This window comes from Corvus hawaiiensis, chromosome 7, assembly GCF_020740725.1.
Source record: "Corvus hawaiiensis isolate bCorHaw1 chromosome 7, bCorHaw1.pri.cur, whole genome shotgun sequence".
Classification (NCBI taxonomy): Eukaryota; Metazoa; Chordata; class Aves; order Passeriformes; family Corvidae; genus Corvus; species Corvus hawaiiensis.
This window is the reverse complement of record NC_063219.1, coordinates 13,103,676-13,118,862: the sequence shown is the minus strand read 5'-3', so window position 1 is coordinate 13,118,862 and position 15,187 is coordinate 13,103,676. Positions and strand designations below refer to the sequence as shown.

General features: G+C 40.8%; 1 protein-coding gene across 3 annotated transcripts; it reads right to left on the bottom strand.

The window, feature by feature from the left end:
• Positions 1 to 2,433: 2,433 nt before the first annotated feature.
• LOC125328449 (caspase-8-like) lies at positions 2,434 to 13,623 on the bottom strand. Of its 3 annotated transcripts, XM_048309130.1 has the most exons (9): positions 13,221 to 13,623; positions 12,342 to 12,376; positions 9,687 to 10,016; positions 9,079 to 9,184; positions 7,920 to 8,058; positions 6,365 to 6,453; positions 5,611 to 5,722; positions 4,081 to 4,570; positions 2,434 to 3,306 (listed from the first exon to the last, which is right to left on the bottom strand). In XM_048309130.1, exons 3-9 carry the CDS (start codon positions 9,995 to 9,997, stop codon positions 3,159 to 3,161), a joined length of 1,395 nt encoding a protein of 464 aa, XP_048165087.1. In that variant the 5' UTR covers positions 9,998 to 10,016; positions 12,342 to 12,376; positions 13,221 to 13,623; the 3' UTR covers positions 2,434 to 3,158. The 3 variants fall into 3 exon arrangements, with proteins under 3 accessions (XP_048165087.1, XP_048165088.1, XP_048165086.1); XM_048309131.1 differs by lacking the exon at positions 12,342 to 12,376 and having other exon boundaries at positions 13,444 to 13,623; XM_048309129.1 differs by lacking the exon at positions 12,342 to 12,376 and having other exon boundaries at positions 13,221 to 13,622.
• Positions 13,624 to 15,187: the final 1,564 nt, after the last annotated feature.

The window sequence follows — 15,187 nt, the reverse complement described above, 5'->3', positions numbered from 1 at the left end:
CACATACCTGGACCAATCAGGCCTAAATGCAAAGTGGCTACACATACAAAACTAACATAGAAGACTTAGGCCAAGCTCAGAAGACATGTCCAGGATAACATTCCGCCTAGCTAGGAATGTATGGTTGGCATCCGCAAGAGTCAGCCACATTTGGGGCCTGGGGAGTTCCAGTGGCTGTCAATAACAGAACAGAATGACAAGCAAAGGCACACTTACAGAAAGCACACACAGAAATTAATATCTGGGAATTCCCAAAGTTTTCACTTATATTTTTTAGCACATTGCAAAGGAGTCATTGCAGATCAAACATGCCATTCTCTGTTCATAACTTGAAATATCTCTAGTTGAAAAGAGGCAGATTTGAATAATTTCTGAGAGAATGTGCCCATGTTATTTAGGGGTCAGAATAAAAAAGCTGACCAGCAAGGGCTGAACACTCAACACCTCTGGAGAAAAATGTAGCACTAGACACCCTGCTGTACAGCATAATACCCTTAATGGCATGTATTTTGTTTCCACCTCTCCCTGGTCTTCAAATTACCTGCAGGAGATCTTAAGAGATTACAGAAACAGCCAGCCAACAGAATCTAAACTCATCAGCACCTGAATTTGCACTGCTTTGAGAACTGAGCAAACCCTCACATAGGTGGTGGGAATACTCAGGTGGTGGGAATACTCGCCCAACGGGAGAAGGTGGCAGCCAGCTGAACACAGGCAGGCTCCTCACACATGCTGCCAGCCCATCCCAAGAGCAGCACATTTACAAATCATCCTAAAACCATTTGGGTGGAGAGAATGACAGACTTCTCACAGGAGGTGGGCATAAAGAGTTCTTGGTGAAACTGCTGTTAAAGTGAAAGAATAAGTAGCAAAATGTGAGTGACTGGGCAAGGATTCATGCCACTGGACAATATTATTTCTTCTTCTTCAGCTAACAGTCCTCCCCAACTCTTTTAAGTGTTTTCCTTTTCATATAGCATCACTCTGATCTTGCCTGCTTTCAGTTTAAGTCTGCAGGACTTGAACTCACCAACTTTTCCTTCCTACCAGACTTCAGCCTCCATTTTGTGGTGGCAGTGCTCCTGCTGTCTGAAAACAAAACAGAATTAAGTGCCAGGTTTGTTGTAACTGGATTTGGCCTCCCAGCCATGAGCTGGGAGGAAAGAAAAGGCAAAGTAAAAAACAAAGCTGAGGGCCTTCTGAGAGAAAAAGTGCTTGCCCCTCACCATTCTCTAGGTTGTACTACAGAGAAAAAAGAGTCAGGAAATTGCAGAACCAACTTCCTTCTTACCAGTCAGCTCTGTGGGGGGAGAGACAAATCCGTGCAAAAACCTACCAGCCACACTTTTCTCGGAACTGCAAAACTCAAAGTGTGTTTTTTCCTTCCCTGACTGCTGCCTGACCTACATATAAATTCACAGTATGGCTGTTTTCTGCAGTTCTTTATTTGATGGGGTTGTCTCTTCCTCCTAGTAGGCCTTTATCAGCAAGTGATAATGCTAACTAATGAAGGTGGCTGGATTTTAATAGGAAGAACAAAATACCAACTCAATTTAATCACAGTATGTGACGGATTAGCATCCCCTATAGACCCCCTCTTCCCCCCCACGTTCCCCCCCCCCCCCCCAGTGGAGGATATCCCAGAGGAGAAGGACAAAAAACATACCATCTCAGAGAAGAAGAGATCATAAAGAAAGTCCAATTTACCTCAACACCAGGGAGATTGGAGGGTGACCTTAGTTTTAGAGAAGACATTTGCACCTGTGAGTCACCAAGTACCCCAAAACAATTAACAAGGAATAATGTCTTCCTGAGCAAGCCAGACCAGCATGGAGGGTGTGGATGCATGGCTCACCCCCATCCAACATAAAAGTATAAAACCTGGACAACTGATAAAATATTTAATCTTTGAAAAGAGCAATGAGCTTGAGCTAGCTTCTACCCACGTTCCACCGTGACTGGGGATGTCCAGTGTCATGATGGTGAGCACACCTATGTAGTCGTCTCACCCTACTAAATCAAAATCCCATGTAACACCAAATATACCAAGTAAGTAAATTTGATATCCAATTCCTCCTCATATAGAATACCTGAAAGAACTTGGTTTGAGTGTATTGAACTCTGACAGAGAAATACGAGAAACAGACATGCTATAGATTCACAACTTCACTTCTGGAGCAGCTGCCACCTTCCAGCAAGTTTCTCCTAGAGGAAGCAGTTACTGAATGGCCTTACTGGCATCAGCTGCCATTATCATGTTCTGAACTTATTCTTTCCTACCATCTCTCAGCTGCTGTTGAAGGGATATCAATCTGCTACCCCTCAGGGTGGCTGCCAACAAACACTCCAACAAGAGCAAAATGCTCTGCTGAGGTAAAAGTGTTTGTCATACTGATTGTCCCTCCCAAGAAAGGAACACACTGCAAACTGAGGTGATATAAAAACAAAGAGAATTTATTGTTACAGAAACAAGATTACAGAGCTTCCTTCCAGTATTCCACAGTCATTCATGACACTGTGCCCTGAGAGCTCTGAGAAATAACAAACTAAGAACCTTTACTATTGAAAAACGTATACAGCTGGGCTGCTTATTCAAGTAAGTGACTGACATAAACCAAACCAAATATTTAGAAGAAAACAACCAAACTAACATAATCATGGGGCTTTGGTCCTTCTGGAGCAGGATGTTATTTTCCATGAACAGTTATAGCTTCCAAAGACAGACAATTATTCACCTCTGGGTAAGGCAGTTACCACCTTACACATGCTGCCTGGGAATGGATCCAACATTCTGAATCTGTTCTTTTTTTTTCAGATTTCAGGGACTTAAAACATCTCAGACACAAGTGGGACTTCACTGACATTTTCAGTAACTCTTACAATAGTACTTGAAAGTGCTTTCTCACTTGAAGCCTAGACTGAACATACTCCACTGCTTCTGCAGGACAAAAAGTCAGATGATCTGTAGTTTTCCACAGCCTTACCCGACAGCTACAGATCCAGATGTGGGAAGACTGATTCAATATGGAAGTTGGAAAATTTAGGTCCCATGCCTCCTTAAAGGACTGGGGCTACTACGTAGATCCAGATAATTTCTCATGTAAATTCTCTTCCCTGTCGAAGCCCATTCCAGATGTCATTCCTAACCAACTGTATTCTTAGTTGTCTACTTTTCGTTGTGGAATTTCAAAGATCAGTTGCTTCAGTAGTGTTGATGTTATCTTTGGCATCTGCTTACATCCTTCTAATTCTTTTCCTGCCACTTCGTTGTTCACTTCTGTCAGGATGGCTGTGAAATCCACGCCGCTTGAACAAAAATGAAGAGAATTTACATTGAAACACATGGTACTGCAGCTCAGCCAAGAAGGTGAGCTGCGTTTGCTCCAATAAAGCAGTATCCCAGGGAAGGCTGGTACCTTCCCTCACCCTATTGCCACTGAAATTGCACATTCCATTGAATAACCACAGAATTCAGTGTGTTTTGGGGAAGTAAAAGCAACCTCCATGTAGCATTGCTTTGGTTACAGCCAGAAGAGGTCACTAAGATGAAACAGAGACAAACCTATACATTCTCCATGTCTTCTTCTGGACACCATGAGAAAGTGGTATCTGAAGGGAAATTCTGTTTTGTAAATGAAGTTTATGAGGGGATGGGTTGGAGGCAATAATGAAAGTTATGACTATGGAACACTGGGGTTTTTTGTCTGTGTAATCTCTCAACAAATTCATCTCTCATCAGGTGTCATTTATCAGTCAAAAAATGTTCAAAACCACAAATATACACACTTGTTTACGTGTAATGCTGCAGCATTACAACCCTGGTTGTCACAGGAAAACCAGGGGAATATATACTTTATATTATATACTTTAATTATGCTTTATAATATATACTTTAGTTATACTTTGGCTCATCTGTAGAAGACTAACAATGCCCAATTTCAAAAGAAATACTGTTCTCCACTGTCCTGCAGGTGAAAAGCCTTAACTGCACAATTGCAAAACACTGTGTTTCAGCACAGCATGCTTAAGTATGCACATCTGCAATACCCCAAATGTACAAGAATTAAAAATAATACTTACAGTGGGCAAAGCAACTTCATCTTCTCACAGAGGGATTGAATGTAAACACTGCCAGTCCTACGACTGCGGAAGGACAAATAGTCCTCCACTGTAGCCATGCCAATCAGAATATCAGCCTTATCAGGAATGGAAGTCGAAGGAGTAGCATCCACCTCAAGATGTCCAGAAGAGTCTGGTTCTACTGTAACAGATGGATGACCTAGAGAGCCTTGGCAAGCCTGGATGATAAACACCTTGGGTTTGCCAGCAAGAGAAGGACAATTAGTTCCAGTGAAGCAGGAGACTAAATCTTCAATATTTACACACACATCATCAACGCCTTTGATTTTGTCTTTTTCACCATGGGACAAAATGAAGCAAACAAAACAGTCCATATTTCTATGATCTTTTTTGCTGTATTCTTTAACTGTGTCTTTTAGTTTTTTTCCTTCTAGATCCATGTACTCAACTGTCTCAAACTGAAGCCACTTAAAGACCTCCTTCACAGCCTCTGGGGAAAAAAATCAGAAGGAATTTGTTAAACATACACAGTGACAAGGAAGATGCTGAAACATCAGTGTCTGTGTGGTAGATCAGATATTAGCAAAGTGTTCAGATTCCACCAATAAACTCACCTGACTGGCTCTTAGCCTGCCAAATCCTGTTAGAAAAACCCAAATGCCTAATTTGCCTGGTTTTATTTTTTTTAAACACAACTGGGTTAAGTATCATGCTATCTAAAACAAAAACAGGTTTTAGATTATATGTTGTATCAGTACAAATTAGTGAAGTTTACTGTGTTAAAGCAAGCTTTAACTATGCATTGCATAGTGGTCTCAGATGCCTAAGAACAACACTTGGCAAGTTAAAGAAGTAGCACCTCTTTAGAATGACAAATTCTATCACTTTTAAATGAAGGAGGTCCCTAATTCTGTGAGAATGATCAATGCAGCAAGAAGGAAGTCAGAATAATCTGCTCACAAATGCCATGAAGACTTCTCAGCAAATGGTGGGCTAATTATTGTAAGGGCAGAGAGAAAGTACCTGGGAAGAAAGCAGCCTATAAATGGGCTGGATGGAGTTAAAGTATCTGTGACATGTCCTTTCATTAATCTGATTTTACTTTTCTGCTCTTGTTTATCTTAAAAGTAACTTGCAGGAAGACAGGCTTTAAGGAAAATTGCAGAGCATTTATTTGAGCATTAAAGAGAATTTGAGGACTTAAAAATACTTTTCTATAATAGCTAAGAATTAAAAGCAGTCGAAAACGTGAAATGTGGAATAATAATCACTTTTTCACTACTTGTACATATAACCATGTTTTTAAGACCATGTTTTTTTCCTAGAACAAAAAGTAGATCCTTCTTTAAGCCATCAGCTAAATGTTGGAAGTGGCATATTTCCAATTGCTACAGTGACTGTCACTCCAGTCCCTGGAGGCCAACGAGTACCATGGACATGATTCTTCTTCACAGCAAAGATTAGATAATTGTTTTGGAGAATTATCAGAGAAAAAACCCATACCAGTAATTGGATTTAAAAAGTACTTACCTCCATCTTGCAATGTTCCCTCTCTATTGTAACGTGGATTTTTAAAAATGTGGTTGTTAAGAATCAAACAGTAACCATGGGGGTTATTTTTCATCTTATATATTTTCCCATACTGCAGAAACAAAAAAAAAGCAGGTAGGAAAGCAGAGCCAAACATTCAAAAGAGAAATACACTATATACAGATTGCTGGTCCATCATAATCCAAGCACCAAAAAAAATCACACAGGCCAAGAAACAAGAAAGGAAAAGCCTAAGGATACAATCTAGCTACAGAGGAGAGGAATCTGCATTGTCTCCCTGAACCTCTGTTCCTCTCTCTCTCTTCGGTCAGGATATGATTTTGACATGGGACAAAGGATCCAGAAACACAAATTTTTATGTGCATAGGAAAAGTTCCTGCACCCCACCATTCCCTCTGAGGGTCCTTGTGCGATTCCGGTGAGGTAGCGGGTTCTGCTGTTCCCTTCCCATCTGTCCGGGAGTATCCTGGCCAGGACTTTAATGGCCCAGTGTCCATTACTGTTAGGATTGGTTTTCTTCACTCAGCTGTTCATTCAGTTCTTGCTTAAAAGGTTGCTGACAACCACAAAGAAGGCTTGGTCTTGTTTGGAAAACAGGAATTGTTCCAAGGCCTATATACAGAGCCAGAACCCCTCCCTCTTGGCTGTTTCACCTGCTTAGTGTTATGAATTTATGCTCCCTCTCCCAGGAGTTGGATAAATACTTTAAGGGTAATCTTGAGGTATTTCTCACCGGGTGTGGTGCCTCCCCCTCTGCTCTTTGCTCCTCTGGATGCGCAGACACAGACACAGGATAGCGGACTTCTTCTCTAGAATAATTTTCTAAGAAGAAGATAAAACATTTTAGAACTGAAAGGATAAATCTTCCACTGTGCATATTTCACCACTCAAAAACCCAAAACAAGGAGTGAGGTGGAGGGGGTTTTCACCCCAGTGATTCACCAGCATTTTGTAGAGCTGGGCCAAACATGGCTCCAGTTTCACAGACTACTGGTTAATTATAGAAGCCGTGCAGGGCTGTGCTCCATTGCTTCTCTGCTCTTTTACTGGTAGTAAGATACAGATAATAAAAGGTTGAATGTGAGTAGTCATCCCAGGCAAGCCATTCACCAGCATCTCCACTCTGGGATATATAAGTGAAAGAAGAGACCCATTTTTGTACAATAGTACAAAATGCTGGTCCATTTACTCTAAGGATACTGTCTCTTCTCCAGAGAACTTTACTGTGTGGTGGATGCACCAAGGATGCAAAATACCAGCATAATGAAAGATCTCCTCAAAGCACTTATTTGCATACAGCTTTCTGAAAAAAAAGTGAAGAAATCGTCAAATCCATGACCCTAACCAAGGAAACAAAATCACAATACCCATTTTACAAGTTACAAAAATGTGTTTAAATGAAATTTAATTGTCAGGGCAACAAGATCTACACAACATGCTTTTTTCCTACTTATCAAGAGGACAAAATAATAACAGTACTACTGGAAAGCCACTCCCTTATCACAGGACGTGGTTACACTAGCCTGCCTTGGCAATTATCTTCTGCTCTTTTAGAGACACCAGCAGAGGTCAGCAGCACAAAGATACAGAGGGGAAACTAGCTGGTAGCTCTGCAGGGTACTGCATGGGCTGTATAAATGTATCTGAGGAACACACGTCCTGAGTCATTCAGAAAAAAGTTGTTGCTGACTGAGAAATCCTGTTTCCCAAAGAAACACCCAGCTGTGGTGCCAGAAGGCACCACCTCAGCTCCAATAGCACAGATATACTGAAGTCCTTGAAATTTCCCATCTGGTTACAGAAAGCTACACTTTTAGCCAAGTGCCTGGTTTTCAGGGACTTTCCTTTGACTGAGAGCAAAGGGGCTGGCTAACAGAAGATAATGCTGACAACCTCCCAACACAAGTTTCCCCAAGTCAGCTGTCACTTCCAGTCTCTTACAGTGACTTGGAGGTTGTGCTGATCCAAAACCAGCACTGCACTTTTTCCTGAACAGATAAATTGCATTTAAGCCAAAAAGAAGGGAGAAGAAGACCATTTACAAGGCACAGAACATATTTCAAGGATAGATACAAGAATCCATGATGGGATATGAAGTAGCAGAAAACTTCAGAAACCACAGTTCTCCAGAGCCGTTCTGCCTATCCTAGGATACCACAGATGCCAAATCAAGGCATCACCATCAAGTCTCTCTCTTATTGCTGGACTTCTAAGCTGCCAAGGATGGAGCCATAAAGACCACAAAAGACCCCAGCTCTGTTCTTAAACAGCAAATGAAATAAATTTACCTTTTCTTTTTTCTTCATAGGCATCAATTTTTTTCTTTAAGTCAGCTCTAAATCCCTGTAATATATCTTTCAGCATTGTCAGGTTATCTTCTTTAATTATCCCATTTATTTCCATTTCCAGAAAGACCTGCAACATTGACTGGTAAAACAAAAACACATAACCCAAACTCATCCAGTGACCTTTGATAACTGCAGTATCAGGCACCTCTGCAACAGGGCAGAAGACAACATCCTCATTCCCAGAGAGTGACCAGCTAAAGACCAATTACTTCTTCCTCCAAACCTCATTAAAGCAAGGGTCAAGATGCAATGCAACTGAATAAACACATCATCACTAAGGTTAAAGCAGGACAATTAGAAACTGCCTATAACTAGGCTATCCTGCTCTGTTTCAGCAGTAGAAAGCACTGATGAGGATAACATGACATCCTGTTGTGCTTTGTGTTCTGATGAAGTGATGTTAAGTCCTTTAGCTATGCCATTTCGCATTTTCTATTACAGAAAGGCTGTTCAGCACTAATTTTGTTTATTAAAGCTCAATTGTCCACCAAGTTGGAGGTAAATCTGCTAATTTTCCTGTAGGTGCCACAATACAAATAGGACTTTTAAGGAAAGTCCTTAATAATACCAAGCATTTTTATAACACTGCTCATTACTTACAAATATTAAACTCACTCACCCAACTTCTTAATACTTTTGGGGGAAAGTTAACAATATGTTCATTACAATAAAGAAGAAAATTTACCCATTGACACACAAAAATATGTGGTTGAACTACATTAGAACTCAATTTTCTATCTCCAAAACATTGTTTTTTCTTTAGCAAACGTCGCTCTTCTTAGGTATAGCACGTCTTATAAAAACATTTGTCTTATAAATGCCAAGCAAAGATTAAAGGAAGAGTGTGATGGATTTTGCAAGAAGACAAGATTAAGGGAACAGGTGGTGGAGAGAAAATAGAATCAGAAGAGCAAAAAAGACAGAGAGACAATGAAAAAAATAAGGGTCCATTCTTTCACACAGCAGCTAACATCACAATTCTCTCAAATCAGATTTTCGTGACTGCAGACTGCAGAGAAAGCTCTTTCCTCCCTTCTTACAAGAACTAGAGGACTCTGAACTAGCCTTGCAAAAAACTTCTCAAGATCACTTTTCATACAGCATTTTCCTGGAGCTTGTTCTTTGGTAATTGTTTTTGGAGCAGGAACTTCACACTTCTGACATCTTCTGGAGTCAAGTCCTCTGCAATTCCATATAGCAGTTGCCTGACAATAAAGAACAGAGAGTGTCACTGTTGTACCAAGAACGACACAGTCCAGGCTCGGGCTCAAAGGCCAGAAGTGGCTGTATTTAATTATATAAATCAGCTTATATAGCTTTGTTCACAAGAGTGGCGTAACACCATTGGGTGCTTGACCATCTGCCTCCCAGAGCGATTGGCTGAATGGCGTAACACCCATTTCCAAAATATTTTTCCCAGTGTGGAAAACAAAGACACAAACAGCCTGCACCTGCAGTATAGTTTACAAAACCTTAAACCATTTTCCCAGCCAGTTAGCGTGAGAAAGGAGACTTTCCACAGGTGGCTGTAAAAAATAGGAAAATCTCTCTGCCAGCCCTTTTAGCATCTACAAGAGAGACCTTCAAGAAAGCTATAAGAAGTAAACACCACAATTAAACACTTGAACTGCAAAATGTAAAACACAATGGCAGGAATTTGTGTGTAATAAATGGAGTTACACATGCATTCTGCATGCTTCTGTTTACCTGTAAGCTGACACCTGTGCCCTGCCCGGGAGCTGCAGCTCTCTCTCCATCTCCTCCCGGCTGGAGCCCAGGTGGGCAGTCAGGAGGTCGATCCGACCGATGCGGTAGAGCAGCTCCTTCAGGAGGGACAGGTTCCCCACTCCGATCATGTCTTTCTCCTGCAGCACTTCGAAGAAGGCCTTGGGCTCCTGGATGGCTTCCAGCTTCCTCCTGGGAACATGTTCCAGGCTGAGGAACTTAAGAGCTGACAGTTCATCTGTGACCAAAGCCTCAGAAACTTCAAAAAGCAGTTTGCGGAAGTCTCTACTCATTTCACATCAGGATTTGGATCTAAACACAAACAGCAGTTGATTTCATGTGTCAGTAAGACTAGTGCATCAACATGATTTATGTAAGAGGTATCACATCATGTAGAATAGCCCAAAATAAACACATGCTATCAGAAGTACTTCAATAGAGACAGGCTGTCTTGCTACCATAGCTTTGATGCTTAACTCTTTCAGTTCTCTGGACTTGACAAAGAATATTAAAACCTCTGTACTAAGTGACATTACCAGAGAAATGGTAATTTCTCAGAAAGATCATTCTTGCCTCCTATGGTGTGTCTAGACAGTGGGAAGTACCAATGTACAGGATGTACAATCTTGGCAGGCTGCTGCTGGTTTTGTTTGGGTTTGGGTTTTTTTGAAGTTTGATACCATTTGGGAGAAACAGCCACTTGCCCATCTGAAGTATAGACTATGTAATAAATGAGACTGCCAAATTTTACACCACAACAAAGGTTTTACATCGTAACACGTTAAGAGTCCACATGAGTATAGCTATTCTAAGCTATCCGGCTTCTCCTTTTTTTTTTTTACTGCTTCTGGTCAGCATACCCAAAGCACCTCTTCCTGTTTTGGTTTATCTGCATCAAGTAAAACTCAGTTCCCAGCTCTCAATTAATTTGTAGTATTAAAAGCAAATACAGATCATGTCAACCCTTTTAAAAAGGTCAGAATTCCTATCAAACTATCTTTGTTTTGCTGAGCATGAAATAGCACTTCCCTTCTCCTCCACTTTCTCCATCAGCTTTAGAAATATTAAACTTGGCTTATGGATTCAACTTTTGAGCACAAGAGAAAGTTAGAAAATACCAAGTGCAAGCCTTCCAAATGACACTTAAAGGACCTGCTTCTGCTGATGTGATGACCCATGGAAACTTTGGTGTTTGTTATAAATTCTTGTCAGGCTGTATTTATACAATACACTTCCACAAGAGTGGAGGCTAACAAGCCCTTAATTTTGCACAGTACACTTCACAACTCCCACAACAAATGCCTCAAAAGGTGCTGGCTCACAAGCCACAACATTCAACAAAAGGTGCTGTCTCACAAGCCACAAAAATCTCCACAAGCTCCCCCCTCCCACAACAAACTTCAAAATGGAATATGGGGTAAAACATTATAGCTGTGCAAGCCAAGAAAAGGAAGAAAGGAAAGCATATCACCAGTCCTTAGATCCTGTGTTGATGCTGCCTCATGGATAGTCTGGAGATGGAGAAAGACAGACAGAGAAAAGACAGGGAAAATAGGGGGGAGGGGGTGTGTGCCCTATCCATGCCCTGCTATAGTTAACCTAGTGCATGCCCATTATCTAAATTAGACTTGTGCATTTTGTTCATGTGTGCAACAGCTCACAGGAAGTGAGCTGGGCTGGGGGAACGGAGTACGAGTCTCAGGGCGGAGCAGGGAATTGGCTCAGCACAGTGCTGGCCACTGCCACAGGACCTTCTCCTCTGATCACGCCTTTCCTGTAGCAATACTCAGAATGTTTGAGACCAAAAAGTCAACAGACAAAAGAAAACTTCCTACTGGAAGTTCTACTGGAATACTGTAATCCATTTTACTTACTGCTACTGCAAATGTTTCAATACCAATATGCCAAGGTAGCCCAGCTGACTAACTGGTAACAATAATTAGCAGACATTTGTATTCTGCTCTCCTCCAAGGACCACTCTACAGCAAAGGAGCTTTTTGTGGCATGCCCTTCTTGGTCAGCATTCTGTTGATTAGCAAGAGTTAATGTACAACTGAATCTCAAACCTTTGCATTTCAAACAAACTGATAAAACAGCAAATTGTGTTGTGACACAGCACATACAATTCATGTTCTGCCGCAAAATACTGTTTTCTTTAAATCCATTAAAACCAAACTTTTAAACAGGCAACAATCCATATAATTCAGCCCATATAAACCAGTAGCATGCTTAACCTCACAATTCAGTGATTACCTGACTTTATATTTCTATAACCCCACAGGAAAGAATAATATTTTCTTGGTAGCTAGTTATGAAGTTATGTCTCACATAAATAATGTCTTTCATTTAAGATACAAGGGATATTGCTAATAAAAGCAAATCTTTCTTGTAAAGGGAATTTTCATTTTATTTCTCAAAGGCTGTAAGTTTCAAATCCATCAAATTATTGCAGTTAGAAGAGATGTGCCACCTATATGCTACATTTAAGCCTGTCTGTAATTACAGGGAGCACAATTAAAACAATATTTAACTGCCGTTTTTCTCCCAGTTTACTAACTTAAAAGACACAACTGATACAACAAGTAAAATTAATAATAATAATAATAGTAATAATAATAATAGTTTTACATCACTTACATGGGAGGACAGGCTGGAGGAGTGCCAGAACAATCCTGAAAAAAGTGAGACAGCCAGTCTCTAAAGTTCCAGGAAAGGTACTGCCTTTTATATGATACAGTATTGTCACATGACTTACAGGAAGTATGTTACAATGGAATAAAATGTTAATAAAGCAGAAGATTTCACACTTTGATTTTCAGAGAACTGATTATTACAGAACTTGTGAGAAAAAAAATGGTAAACAAGCCATGAAAGTAATCAGGTTTTGTTTTTAAGGCAACACACTAAGCAGCATACCTAGTGCTTTCTAGCAAAGAGCACAGCTCAGCTCTTTTGCTCTCATACATACAAGGACGGTGCAAGATGGCTGAATCAATTATGTCTTTTCATTTAGAATATCTCAGTCCCACTGTCCTGCTGTGTCACCAGATCTTACCCCCTTTCTCCAAAGTCCCTCCCCAACTCACCCTAGCTTATTTTTATCAGGAAGGTATTTCTTAAATTAAAACAAGTTAACTATTAGCACCAAATTCAGCAGTAGCACTCAGTAAATACAGGGAACTCAACAACTAAGCATTTTTCAGAAATTATTTATGTAATATACTACCCCTTTTAGAGGAGAATTTGAACAATAATTAACTTTTTACATCTTCACTCTCTTTGAAGTAAAGAACTCAGCCTTCGATGAAGAGGTTCCCAGCATGCAAGTTGCTGGTATCTTCCACGCAGCAGGAAACAGAACAGCGCTCAGTATGGCTACCAGACTCTCGAAAGACTCTCAAGGCAGCATTATGAAGAGAGAATTAGGAGAGCCAAAATTGTTAAAATTTTGCAGTGAAAACAGCCATTCATTGATTTCAATCTATCTATCTTTACAAACTCAAAATTATAACATACCCTTTGACAGAATGAGGCGTACAAATTCCTTCCAAAAGACACGCTCTCGTAACAGATCAGAAAACCTTGTTTCAGTGGCAGGAATTGTGCCATCATCCAAAGGCTGGGAGCAGCACAGAGGAACACCCCAAGTACTCTTTCATCTTCAGGTCCAAAATGTTTGTCTCCATGTCATTTCAAGTCTCAGCATCTATTTCCCTCCATCATTTCTTCTGTGTTTTACCTGAACCAAGACTTCAGTTGCAGTCTGAAAGACCCAGCATGCCGTGATATGCGCTGTGACAAATAGATAATGGCTTCTCCTCTCATACAGCAGTTTGAAGGACCACCCCTTTTGGCACTATTAGTTTCACTTTTGATTTCTTCCTCTCTCGCCCGTCCTGGAAATGTTCCTCTCCTTTTGTTAAATTAGTCTCCCTAATTTCCCTCGGCTCCCCTGCACTCTGGTTTCCCCAGAACTGTCTCAGTGACCCAATCTTTTCCTTGTACAGCCTGCCAAAAATTAATCTCTGTAGAAAGGGTGATCTTGAGGAAGAAAAACTGCTGAGGCTCCTGCCTGCTCAGCAGCAACTGTAGTGACTGTGGCCTGCACTGGCATAAGGTGGGAAACACAGCTCCTGCACAAAAAATGACAGGAGGGACAGGATACTAGAAACTTGATTTCCACTTTAAGATCATGACCTTACCAAGATACCAACCCCAGAAGGCTCTTTTTACACTAGTTCCACTTAAATCTGTCTATATAGGGGCTGCACAAGACACAGCCCTTCCTTAATTCTGTAGGTGAAGAGCGCACACATGTGCATGTGTCTGTATGCTATCAGTAAGCCTCAACAGCAACCAACCCCATTTGTGTGTTTGTTTGTTTGATGCTGGTTTCTTTCTGGCACAGCTCTGTGTCACCGGAGTTCCAGGGAAGGTGTACCATGTGGACAGCAAGGAGTGATGAATATTTAAGTTGTACAACACTGACCTACTCTCACCAAGAGTTTCAAACTTCCACCTCACAATACTGGCTGGATAGCAGCTGCAGTTCCAGTGCTAAGCCTGCCCTGCCTTTGGGCTTGTGCTGACAAGTCCCACTGCATGCAGCCAGGTATTACAGTGTGCAGCCACATAAACACAGCACTCAACACACACAAGTAAAATATTCACACTAAATAGGCTAAATTAGGGTAGCGGAAACTTTGTTTAAACAAACTTGTTATGAGCAAGGGAGACTTTAGCAGCCTCTCACACTTCACAAGTGTGGATCCTTCCCCGCTCGGGAACTCAAGGCAGAAGTCAGCTCAGACTCTTTCTGACTGCCTTTACCTACCTATGATTTAACTGGAGATTACCCAGGCAGAAGTTTCTACAGAGAAAGTGAGATAGCACAATGACATTCCCTGTCTACCAAACTAAAAATGAAAACAAGAGCCTGCAAAACAAGGTCAATGATTACTCCATACTGATAAAAAATTCGTTTCCTAAACATGCAAAATGAGTGCATCAAGTTTGAACAGTAACTGCAAGCCAGAAACATCACAATTCCATCCCAATGCTATATATTCCACTACAGGACAAAACATTTTTCTTATCTGTGACATAAATGTAACTTCAAGTGTGGCAGCCATGCTAACACAGAAGACTTAAAATGCAATGGGCCACACAAGTATCACTTCATTATCATAAAGGGACCATCATGTTTTGGAAAACTGGCTGCATTTCAATGCTCTGTATGATGCAAAACTCCCCTTCCTAAAAACAGTGCAAGCTAGAAATTGTACCCCATAGCACTAGACAGTACTCTCTCAAATCTCCACCTTAAGGTATTGCTAATCATATATAACAATGAGTGTTTTGATAAAGTTTCACTTCAGCTTAAACCCTGAAGCAGTTAAAACCTCACTGATTCATGCAGTCAAACGAAGTGCAGGAATCAGTCCGAAACAAGGATAAGCCTTACCCCAATAAATAATTTTTAT

Bases quoted from the DNA above. Each gene is read 5' to 3' on its own strand.
- LOC125328449 (XM_048309130.1), bottom strand. From the start codon at position 9,997: ATGAGTAGAGACTTCCGCAAACTGCTTTTTGAAGTTTCTGAGGCTTTG. The intron at 9,185-9,686 runs GTAAACAGAAGC...CTTTATTGTCAG, and splicing joins GCACAGGTGTCAGCTTACAG to GCAACTGCTATATGGAATTG. The intron at 6,454-7,919 runs GTAAATTTATTT...TCTTCTTCTTAG, and splicing joins CTATGAAGAAAAAAGAAAAG to AAAATTATTCTAGAGAAGAA.